The sequence below is a fragment of the Thermobia domestica genome, chromosome 8, assembly GCF_964235325.1.
Source record: "Thermobia domestica chromosome 8, izTheDome1.hap1.1, whole genome shotgun sequence".
Classification (NCBI taxonomy): domain Eukaryota; kingdom Metazoa; phylum Arthropoda; class Insecta; order Zygentoma; family Lepismatidae; genus Thermobia; species Thermobia domestica.
Window position 1 is genome coordinate 60,273,693 of NC_137461.1, and position 12,496 is coordinate 60,286,188.

Consider the following 12,496-nt stretch of genomic DNA (forward strand, 5'->3'; position numbering starts at 1 on the left):
ACTTGTATAAAATTGATCCTGATATTTTAGATCGTTACGTGATTATCTTTTTAAAGATAGATATTGTGAAAGGAATAAAAACTCTAATGCACGTAAAATTGTGAAAGGCCATATTATAAAGAAAGTCAACAACTGAGGAAAGTATTGAACATTATTTCCAGTAGCATTCCGCTATCTCTTCAAAATGATCATGAAATGCTCCTCGCGACTGGCTTCGTTCAGATCACCAGTAGAGTATACTTCGTTAACTCGAAACATTCTTTATTAAATTACCACACGTTTTTATTATATGTGAAAATAGGAGAAATAAACGATTTTCCATACCCTCTATAGGTACAAATCGATTAAAAGAATGAGAAGTAAGGGATTGACTCGGAAATCGAACAAGTCTACGAGTTACTGAGGCCGTGCGCTACACAGTTTTCCACCCCCTTCACCGTTTGAAGTTTGCGAGAATTTTTTTACAGTTTATTGTCACACTACTTTTAACAACAATAATAATAATAATAATAATAATAATAATAATAATACAGTAACCACTCAAAAGCTGATTCAAAAGTACACTCATCTCCAAAATTTGTATCGCATGTCTAGAAATTACAGAAATAAAAATCTCTCTCTTTCTCATGAGAAGATATTTCATGTACCTTCTTGAAATGTGCAAAGGAAGAAAACATAAGGCAAAACAAGTCTCAGCGTTTTTAAAAATTTCCAATTTAAGATCATTTTCTATACAAATAAAAATGAAAATTAAGAATGTTTGGCGCCCAATTAGACCGCTGCATCGAATTTGATGAGTTTTGGTACATGAGTGGTTCACTGTTTACCTTAGATTTTTATCATATCGGCATGAGCGGTGAAAAAGGCATGAGGGATTTTTATCATATCGGCATGAGGGATTGTGGTAAGAAGGTGGAGACACATAAAAATAAGCGAAATACCGATATTAGTTTACAATCCATTGTCTGGATTGCCATAGTGACCCTTCCGATGCCATTTAACGCCAAATTCATTCTCCATCGGCATGGGGACGAGAAGTAGGGGTGGGATGTAACTGATATGTAAAAATAACCGAAAAAGAAAACAATATTAGATTCCAAGCCGTAGTTTTCAGGGTCGCTGAGACGAATAGTAACTCCCGAATATGACACATCGAAAGTCCAAGTTCTGCACCCAGGAGAAGGGGTGACATTAACTTCTTGCGTACCAATGACATCCAAGTGGATGCCATGAAAACGTATCCCTTATTAAGGGTCGTATTAATACTGGAGATGAAGAAATTTGTTAGTAGATGCAAGGCAAGACTTTATTCTACTACTTCTCCTTAGGTGACAGCACCTTACTGATAGAAAGGACAAAAAAAGTCTCAATTGATGGGAGGCCTAAGGGAGCATTCAATTACAACATACATGTGTTTGGTTTGACGTTAAACAATTAGCAATTTCGAGATCGGACAAAGACCAACTCTGTCTTTGATCTACGGTCAGTGTAGCCAACCTGACGTAGCGTAAAATCCCTTCAGAACATCAGAATTTCCCTTTTTCAGTTCAAATGTTTCACAATGTAAATAATTGTTTTTCTCAGTAATGTGAATGCTCTCCTCACGCGCGCACAATAACTATCCCCTATATAACGGTTTATACAGTAAATGAAACCAGTATTAGAGCACGCACATACGAAAATGACACTTGGAATGCAAAAAGTTAAGGATTTGTACCATTACACTTTCACTGAAATGCATATCCCACGAGAAGAAAGAGAGTTCAGATACATTTCATAAATCTGTTCTCCCTGTGCGAACAAAGGGCAATTCAGCTAGTTTATAGTACAATAGAAATTAGCATAACGGTTAGGATCTGGATATATCATTTTGTCTAGGAGTCTAAGCACAGCCCTATTCAGGATTCTAAATCTACTTACATTCTGAACTAGGAAGCTCCATCCTTCTTTCGCAAACAGGCTCTAGAATGGAACCATGGAGAAAGAAAAAATCCGACAAACAGGATATAAGAAAGAAAATTTTATTAAATCAATTGTGTTACCAGGGAAAAAAATGTGTGGATACAAAATATGTTACTTTCAATAAAAGAAAAGGATAACACAATACATACCTAAAATTAAATAATTTCCAAGACTAACACAAGTTTTTTCATTTACTTTAGACGAATATTTCATATAACATACCTGATCTTACTCTCCTCAGTTCCAACATCTGTCCACCAACTCCCAAGATTAATCCTAAATGTACACATATTGTACGAACGTATGTGCCAGCCTCACAACTAACCCAGAAGATACCTAGAAAAAAGGAAAATAAATAATATATATATATATATATATATATATATATATATATATATATATATATATATATATATATATATGGTCAAATTTCTTAAAAACAAATTGCTCCTTTAAAAAATCATTTTATTTGAGATTAAACGAACAGAAAAAGTGGATAATATTAACACAACTTTTTCGAAACTTAATCATTACAGCTCAGTGTATAGTAATATATATGCTTAAAGGATGTTTCCAATGCAGAAAATAATCACGTAAAGCAAAGCAAGCATATATACATATCAGAAATGGAAGATAGATATCTTACTTAATCATTATGGAGTTGCTCTACTTAAGGAGAGAACTACACCTTTTGGAGCACTTCAGACCTTTTTGATTCGTGAGAAAGAGCATCTATACGATGAGCATGCACTTCTCCTGCATTTGAATGCACTGACGAAATTCAGAAAAATGCATAAACAAATTTGGTTCTACAATTTGTGCCCCTTTTTACTGAAGTGGTTAAGCGCGTGCTTTCTATGTGCGTGGTCTCGGATTTGATCCTTAACAGAGTATTATTGCCTCGGATAAAGAACTGCAGTAGATTTGGATAAATCTTTAAGCAGTAAGCCTAGTCTCACAAAACTTCAGTAGTGGAGAGCACTATTAAATAAAATCAATGTTTCTAAGGATTATTACAACACGTAATGACAAAGAAACATGATTTACTTACCCATATGTTTAACATCATCATATTCATTCAATTTTATCTCGTACACAGTTCTCACTCTCAACTGACGTTTGACTGCTGAAATCAACGGCGGTCTTTGGAAGAGAGCACCTCGTAGTCGGTTAAGTGCTTGAATCACCTATAATTATGAAATATATACATCCAGTTGTAATGTTGATAAAGTGCAAAGTATCTGAAAATTACTTAAGTGAATACATTTAGAACTTCTATTAAATAATAATAAATAAGATCCCATTTCCACCTGTAGGTGTTGAGATGTCTAGTCTTACAAAAATTAAAGGAAAATCGAAGTAGAATCAGAAGACAAGTTATTGAACTTGCTACATGATGTCTATCTTCATTCTGCTTCCCTTGAAACAGCACAGAACAACGTATTTATCCATACATATTTCTAGGCTTTCGGCTTCTATGGCCATCACGTATGAGGGATGACATTCCTTGCCGAGCACACTATCCGGGGAAAGAGAGAAGGAAGCGACCTGGGACCTGTATGTTCGGAACCATTCCAGCATTGTCTGTGCGACTGAGGAAAATCAGTCACGACTGCTGACTTGAAAAAGCTGTTACACATTTTCGTCTCAAGTGTTTCTACCAGGAATCGAACCTGGGAGTCAGTGCACGAAACTCACGAAATACCGTTTTAGTAAGACAATGTATACTACAAATAAATTGTTTCCATTGCCTTAGTATCAGTGGTGTAAATACTTGATTATAATACGTTTTATTTTATTTAAATGAAATGGCCAGAGCACTTGTTTTCTCAGTTTCGGCACCAAATCAAGGTAAATATGGTCCAACTTCCACGTTAAATGCGATATCAACGATTCTTTGCTTTAAAAGAATCCCAAATAAGATTTGAAAAATAGAAAACAGAAGATACGCTGAAATCTGATCAACAATGTCTACAAAAATTTGATTACTCTGAAAGAGGCTACAACGAAGCCAGACAATTATGTACTAATTCCGAAGAAATTTGAAAATCCAATTCTCTTTTACTAGTCGTATTTATTTGTAGGCAATATCACGGCTAACACAGGCGATTCTTATTGTTTAAAAAAAAAAAAAATGTAATTAGCATCTTTTCCACGTGAGTTGTTACAAAGTCGAATTTTCAAACGTTAGCTAGATCATCAATGTACGTTTTATATTTTTTTTCTTTTTACAGCCTATGTACCGTAAAGAAAGAAAAATATATATATATATACTGTACCTTACTGCCTTCTTCCGTTCAAACTATGTTGAAAGTATGAAGTGCAGTGCCATCACCTTCTACTCAGCTAACGTCAATACTAATAAGTTAACAACTTTATTGCTGTGGTACGGAAAACCCTAACTCTGATTTACCAATGGTGATTATTATTATTATTATTATTATTATTATTTTGTTACGCCTCATTTTCCAAGTCTAAGTTACTTTTTTCTTTCTTTCTTTCTTTTTTAGTAAAATGACTTAAAATATTTCTTAAGAATTTTAACATCATTTACTTTACAATAAAAGTACTTCGACAGATCTGACAGTGCTTTCATTGTCTTTTCGCATCCCTAGGGTGTTCCTTTATACTAAGTTTTACATCCTTATTTGTCACTTTTATGTTTGTTTTAACACTAGCAGCATCTCCCCTGTCAATCATTTTGTAAAGGAACTTTTAAACCTAACAATTTTTCCAGTTGGCAGAGTTGGAACATTTTATGTTTATTTCATTTATTTATGTCGTATTATCAAGGTATTTGGCATTCCGATTTGCAGTTCAGAATGCTCATTACAGTACGGCTATATATTTATTACGCCGCTAATATATATGTTCATATAATTGTTTCTCCTATGTAATACAGTTGGTTACACATTGCATTAAAATTCATATAAACTTTTTCGTGGCTAAGCGGTTAGCGTACACGCCCTTAGCGTGAGATACCTGGGTTTGATTCCCGGCGGGAGCTCATGTGGTTCGGATCCCACGTTAAGCTGTCGGTCCACGTCTCGTTGAAAGAGACGCCAAACATTCAACTCAACAACTCAAAATTCATATGGTAACAAATTTGTGTATACAGGAACAGTGAAATAATATAAGAAAACAATTTATATAAATCACTGTCAACTGATTCTTGTAACATTATAATACACTTTACTTAAAAAGTTTCTAACTTCTTTTTTGAAGCATACTATATAGTTTTCATTCTTAATGCTTATGTTAATCCCTATGTTCCGTGGGCCTCTGCATACTAGAGTGAATTGGCTTGCAATTGATACAGTATTTTTTTTATTTTATTGTAACTGTGTTATGTAGTTCTGGTGATATCTATTTCGATCTTAGCATATGTGGTGACTTCTAGAATCCAAAATATCTGAATAATCTAAAGATGGAACAGTGAAGATTTATTTTTTAAATAACTGCTTATATAAGTAATGTATGATTTGCGTCAGCGATTATTCACTACGATTCTTTTTTTTTTTTAACTTGCAAATGACTATGCTGCTACTGTCAAAAGACTATACCATAGCATTCCAAAGAGTAAATCAGACTATAGTAAGCTTGTAGATTATATATATTATATATATATATATTATATATATATAAAATTCTGGGAGTACATACCAAATTTCCTATTTATTTCGATCTGAGTTTATATCTTCAACATATTCTTTAATAACTGTATGAAAACAGTGTGGTGGTGAGCCAATCACTTTTTCTGTAAACCACTGTCTTCATAAAAATATTCTGATTTCTTTATGCTATTTTTTCATATTTTATATATTATACTCATTTCTCATTCTTAAATCTACACTATAATTGATTTCTTCATCGAGATCTTGTTTCGACTATGTCAATTTATATGCTCTTCCAACTAAAGGACTCCAGATAATCGATTACATTAAATATGAAATAGGTGAAATGTAAACTATGTAGACTAAATGGCTTAACACTAATCTCTCCATTCTTACTCTTTAAATTTCAAGTTCAGCAAGTTCCATATAATTCTACCAAAAGCAATAAAAACATCTCTCACCTGCTGCTCACTTTCTACTCCTGAGTGTAGTTTGAAAATACACACGTACTCTTTTCCTGCACTTTGTTGTGATTTAACCAGTCTAGTTGCTCTTTCAATACAAACGATTAAACAACCTAGAAAAATACAAAACTCTCACACTCTAATAGGTTATAACATTTAAAAGGTTTATAATATACAGAAAATCGGCAAAGAATGATTTCATCGTTACTGCTGCCGTGCTGTAACATTGTTTCTTGTACGACGAACAACACTAAATTAATGGTATGGGTAAAGAAAAAGGTTCTATTTATTCCTATTTTTCAACATAGTACGGCTTTAAAACTATCACGTAATATACTTTCAAAACTTCAAATTTGTAGGAATTTGCCAAATCTTTCGAATGTTTTCCTTAGAAATGATGATAAAAAAATGTGTATGTACACTCATGTCCAAAATAATTGTCGCATATCTATAACTGTCTTCTTGTAAAAATATAATTTGATAATGATTTTGCAGGGTACTTTTAGTACTGATACAATGTGCATAATCGTGAAATATATATTTGTGGTAAATTTCATAGGAAAATAATTATAAATACGAAAATTAGAATGAGTAAAACAAAATGTTGCTAAATGGACAAAAAAGTTCGTTTTATTGTTCTTATTTACTGCTTTTTTGACATGACATTTGCCACACATACATGTCTTTGCCGATTATATACATACTAAAATTATAAGGAATACCGCGCGAATTCGTTATCAAATTATATTCCTACAACATATTTATAGACATGCGACAATAATTTTGGATATGAGTGTACATTGCAAGGAAAGATGAGGTATAGTTCATAATTCACGATATTATAAAAAGTATTTGAAATAAGACAATAGCTCGCCAAGTACTCATGCAACAAATAATAATAATAATAATGATGCGGGAACCTGTCCTACAGATCACTTTCTACACTCCTGGTCTCTCGCGATATTTTATATATTATTTATTTATAACACTTCGATTAATGCATTTTAACGCACTAATTTATATAAAAGATTTAAGATGTTCCCGGTTATGAACTATTGGCTTGGTGCGAATGAAATGTTAGTACAGGTGCGTCATTTCCAAAGGCCAAAAACATGAAAACTACAACACCCAGTTAATAAAAATAGTTGCCATCTGCAACCACATATTTCCCATACCTTTAAGAATGGCACAGGATCCGACAATCTCGTCACTCTAAAAGAAACGTACGCCTATTCACTTCATAGTCTTCGTAAGCTGTTACACCGCAATTATGTCATCAGTATTGCATACACGTAATAGCATCATTAAGCCAAACTAACCGAAAGGAGATATCAATATTTTAGAATCCAATATAACTTCTTTGGAGTAACTGTTCCAATATGGTACATGTACAGAAAACAGAATAAGTTCTGGGACAATTTCAATCCCACCGTATCTCATCTTCCCTCACTACCCAGAACATTCATTGTTCCAAATATTAAAAAGTATTTCTCAATCATTGACTGATTTGAAAGCTCCTCATCGTCCTTGTCTCTCATCACTAAAAATCTGTAATCTTCTTAATACATAATCACAGGAGCTATTAATTTTACAAAATAATTGAAAAAAAAAATATAAATTCTAAAAACGTCAACACTGTGCAAAGAACTAGAAAGACAAACGGAACTAGAATTACTTTAAACCTGCACAATATTTTCCCATATTATTATAAAAATTTAATAAGAGTTAAAAATGTTGACACAAAATTAATTTGATTCCATTCCATTATTAAAACCGTAAAATATTTGTTTTTCTAAGATTCTGAAACAAGTAGAAACATCACAAGCACTTTTAGAGTTTTTTTTTTTTCTTTCTTCAGTTTAGCGTCCCTTTCAGCAGTGAGGCTATGTGAGATGTGGACCTACAGCTTAACGTGAGATTCGAACCCAAGCCAAAGGCGCGTGCGCTAACAGCTTAGCCACGATTGAGCTACAAAACTTTTAGAGATACGAAGATTGTTGCACATGGATGATTATCAAGCTAGGTAACATTTCTGTAGTGTAGAAAAAAAAAAAAAATCGTACTTCACGAAGTCCACATTATGATGCTGCCATTTTTACTTTTTTTTTCATATACAGTACAGGAATGTTACAAGTAATGTGAGTCCACAAAGCAACCCAAAAAATTCCTTAAAGGATTCGTACTAAAGGTGATGCCGCCGCTGAAACGTACACTCATGTCCAAAATTATTGTAGCATGTCTACAAATATATTGTAGGAATATAATTTGATAACGAATTCGCCCGGTATTTCTTATAATGTTAGTATGTGTATAATCGGCAAAGACATGTATGTGGCAAATTTCATGTCAAAAGAGCAGTAAATAAGAATAAAACTTTCTTGTCCATTTAGCAACATTTTGTTTTACTCATTCTAATTTTCGTATTAATAATTCTTTTCCTACGAAATTTACCACAAATATACATTTCCCGAGTATACGCATAGTATCAGTATTAAAAGTACTCTACAAAAGTATTATCAAATTATATTCTTACAAGAAGACAGTTATAGATATGCAACAATCATTTTGGACATGAGTGTCATGGACATAATTAAAAAATCGAGTGCGTAGGTCAGTTCAATCAATATTCAATATGCATTTTACGAGTTTATTACGTAAACATAGTAGACTCTTACGTTAGACTAACTGGCATAATTTTAAAAAATCGTAACAAAATGAGGATTAACAATTTAGAACGATCTACTCGACTTTCAATGCCTTCATAAAAAGAAGACTTTTCCCTTGCAAGGGAGGAGTCATCATATATTAAGGACTCTTTCAAAAATCTAAAACTGCAAGTTCTGATTCCATTTTTCTTATGTCTATATTTTCATATTTGTGTAACCACTTATTATTTGATAGTAAAATAAGTTTAATTCTTTTCTTAGGTCTATATTTTAACGTTGAAGTTTTTCTTACTTTAAAATTGTATGTATGTACAGTGAGCATCATTTTAGGTTTCCTGCAATTAAGTCATCAATCTTAAATTGTCTGTGAAATTTTTATACTTTTCTGTAATAATTTGTTAAAACTTACAGTACAGTACATAACACACAGTACTGGGGTAACAGGTCTGAAAATAAGAATAAGAGTGGATTTTTATATGAACATTACTTTTAGTGATATGGGTGGTACAGGAAGACAAATATAGTATTCCAGCCTATTGTTTTTTTTCTCTCTCTTTCTTTTTTTTCTTCGGCCTCTCCTTTTGCCGAATTAGGGTAGATAGTCGCAAGTCTACTGTGGTTACATAACATTTTTTTACGTATATATTTTAGCGTAGTTGAAGGATTGTTTGAGATGTACAGGTAACAAAATTAATGAATGACTATTACTAAATTCAGGAATGTGTCAAATATTTATTTATTCTAAAATTTTCAACGAATACTTCGCCAGCGGTTTATATTATTTCAAACCACTAGTAAACCTTACAAACCATTTAAGTATGTAATGCTTCTTTCGTTATTACAAACGATCTACTGACGTATTATTATTATTATTTAGTTTTTCAGCGTGTGGATGGGGGGGGGGGTGTTAGTGGCAAAAATAACTTCACTAATGAAACTTTCCACAACATAACTGAAGCCATAAACTGATTACAAAGAAACATCAGTGCATTTGAGGTTGTTATATTTTATACGGCTATCCATTACGGTATAATATTATGTATGTTGTTTCCATAATGTTACAGTTACGCTTAACAATACAGGCAATATTTTTTTCATTATATAATGAATGCAATAAGATGTAATTAGAACAGCCGCCATTATATAAAAATATAGAACTGCTCACGAAGACTGGATTCTCTAATAAAAATTTCGGCATTAATAAGTATTTACACTATTTCTAAGTTAATATATATAGCTAATAGGATTTTTTATTCCACAATACTCACCTGTGACTTTGGGATCCAAAGTTCCCGAATGACCAGTCTTCTCTACCCTAAGAATCCGCTTGACCCATGCAACAACTTCATGCGAACTCGGATTTGCTGGCTTGTCCAAATTAATATATCCAGCCCTTACATAATCCTGGATATCCCGTTTCAACGGCGATGAACCATATGGCAATGGTGTATAGTGATGTGTTCTAGCATTTAGTCTGTCAAAGTTCTAGAAATATAAAACTGTATTTGAAAACTATGTAATGGAAATAGTACATGTTTAAATATTGTAGAAACAAACACACTATTAAAATTCTTAACATATACACACAGCAAAATAGGACTATTTCTATAATCTCACATTTTCTATGTTTCATTTCTCATTCTTTTCAAGACATCACACACAAATAGAATGCACGCAACAACCACTTACCAAATAATACCATGATTGGAAATGTAGTATTACTATTCACATTTATACTGTCTGCCACGGCTGGGGTAAGCCCTGTCTCAATTTTGTTAACTATATCCATCGAACCGGGAAGACATGCATAAATGAAACATTAGTCTAACAAAGATTATGAGATTCTACTGCACACTTCATTTTTCAAACTGAGATTCTACTGCACACTTCATTTTTCAAACTATCTTTAGAGAAAGAACTCAAACTCAAGAACTTCTGCAACTTGAAATGAAAAATGAAATCTTTCAAGTTTAACGTCCTACGCTTATGTCCTTTAGGCTACCGGAGACGATAATTAAAACAGGTGAATGATGATGGAAGAATTGGTGTCCTTGAATGGCTATCCTTGACGGCACTAAATGAAGATAAGAAATAGAAGAAGAAAGAAGACAAATAGAACCGAGTTTGAATGACCTTGGAAGACTATATATCTTTTTCAATCCTTTTTTATATTCTTTTACTCAAGATTCCTTCATAGTATTTTTTTTTTTTTTTTTAAATTAAAATACTTACTAGCATATCCTCATTTTATTGTTCTAACAAACCAATATAGGAATGTTGCCAGTAAAATAGTTTAGAATGATCGAGCCCCTGGTGTGATAACTACAGTATTTCGTCAAGGACCTCCCCCCCCCCCTATTGCGAAATCCTGGCTACGTGCCTGCCATACATCAAATTGGATATGTATTATTAGGACACCGGGTTTTCAGAACTGGCGCTAAAGTGAAAAGATTTTTTTTTTTTTTCGAGTCCTGTCTTACAGTGACTAGTTAAATTTTCAGAGTTCAAAAGTACTGTGCCATTAATACACAACAATAAATATTTGTAGTCTGTTTATTTAGAATTGAAATACCGAGATACAACCAAAGAAAACATCAGAACTAATGAACGCAACTTATCTAGGAAATGAGATCAAAAGTAAGTTTGAACCAGCTCTCACTAGTGAAAAAAAAAAAAAAAAACTATCTTTTTTAAAAAAATAAATGATTTTAGAAAATATTGATTTTGTAAGTCTAGAACGATACAAGTGAAATTTCTATATACATATTCCTACAAATATTTTCCTTTCGCAAATCCTTGAGCTCAAAAAGCTTGTTTATTTTTCCAGCAACTTCAGTCACTGACTTTTTACTCCACAGTCCTAACAGATTTCTGCCCAGCAGGACATGCTTTTTCTTTATAACTACAGCCTTCTTTTATTTAATTGGGTGCCATTGCGGGAGCATATCAAACAATGTCCCCTTGTTGACATTTGCAGAAGTTCACTGAATTTTATCTATTAGTTTAAAAGCTACTAGGAAGTTTCAAGATAAATGGTCCCTATATCTACACCTATCCATCTATATATATCAGGATTTTCAGGTTGTATATTATATTGCCCAATTCTCTTAAATGTAAAAATTACTAAATAATAATAATTGCTGCAAATATTCGATTGGAAATTTAACAAAAGTATGTACAGAACCATGTATTTGTCAATAAAAAGTCTGCAGATATGAAATTCTACTTTCCGAAACGCTACGAAAAATCTGTAAATCTACAGATAAATCTGCATACCTAGCACGTTCCCATGCTGAACTAAAGAAAACAAACTGTAGGTAGTCAGCTGAAACGATTCACTTCCCTCTTTCAAATACGCATTCACATCGCACTCCAGATCGCGTGGTCATCCCACACCATACAACTTACCCCATTGTGCTTGCACACAACATTGCCAATCCCGGTATTAGAACTGCTTCGCACATGTTGCCGGCAATGCCAGCGTTGGCATATAGTTCAGGACGTGAAAGAGAGAACACGAACCCAGCCATCAAGAAAAGATATATACAGTGAAACCTGTTTATGTTGGCCACCATCGGTTCCATCGAAAATTGGCCAACTTACAGAAAATAAGTGTGATTTGTATATTTTTAGAATAGGGTTTCTAGTATTACTTGATTGTAAAATTTTAGTAAGCAGTGGCACGACAGCTACTTATAAATAATGTATATAGAGTAATCATAAAAATATACAGTACTAGAAAATATTACTATAGTATGTTTAATATATGTGCATACCTTTCTCTTCCTGA

At 32.9% G+C, this 12,496-nt stretch overlaps 1 protein-coding gene across 2 annotated transcripts in view; it reads right to left on the reverse strand.

Moving 5' to 3' along the window:
• The window catches only part of Nop60B (dyskerin pseudouridine synthase 1 Nop60B), a 66,966-nt gene that overhangs the window by 41,975 nt on the left and 12,495 nt on the right, over positions 1–12,496 (reverse strand). For both annotated transcript variants that reach the window (XR_014132670.1, XM_081768511.1), the window contains exons 3-6: positions 9,975–10,191; positions 6,038–6,153; positions 3,014–3,149; positions 2,185–2,298 (exon numbers count right to left, since the gene is read on the reverse strand). Coding sequence is in view for 1 of the 2 variants with exons in the window: in XM_081768511.1 (XP_081624637.1) it covers positions 2,185–2,298; positions 3,014–3,149; positions 6,038–6,153; positions 9,975–10,191 (583 nt within the window). In the remaining variant the exon portion in view is untranslated. The remainder of the gene's footprint in view (positions 1–2,184; positions 2,299–3,013; positions 3,150–6,037; positions 6,154–9,974; positions 10,192–12,496) is intronic.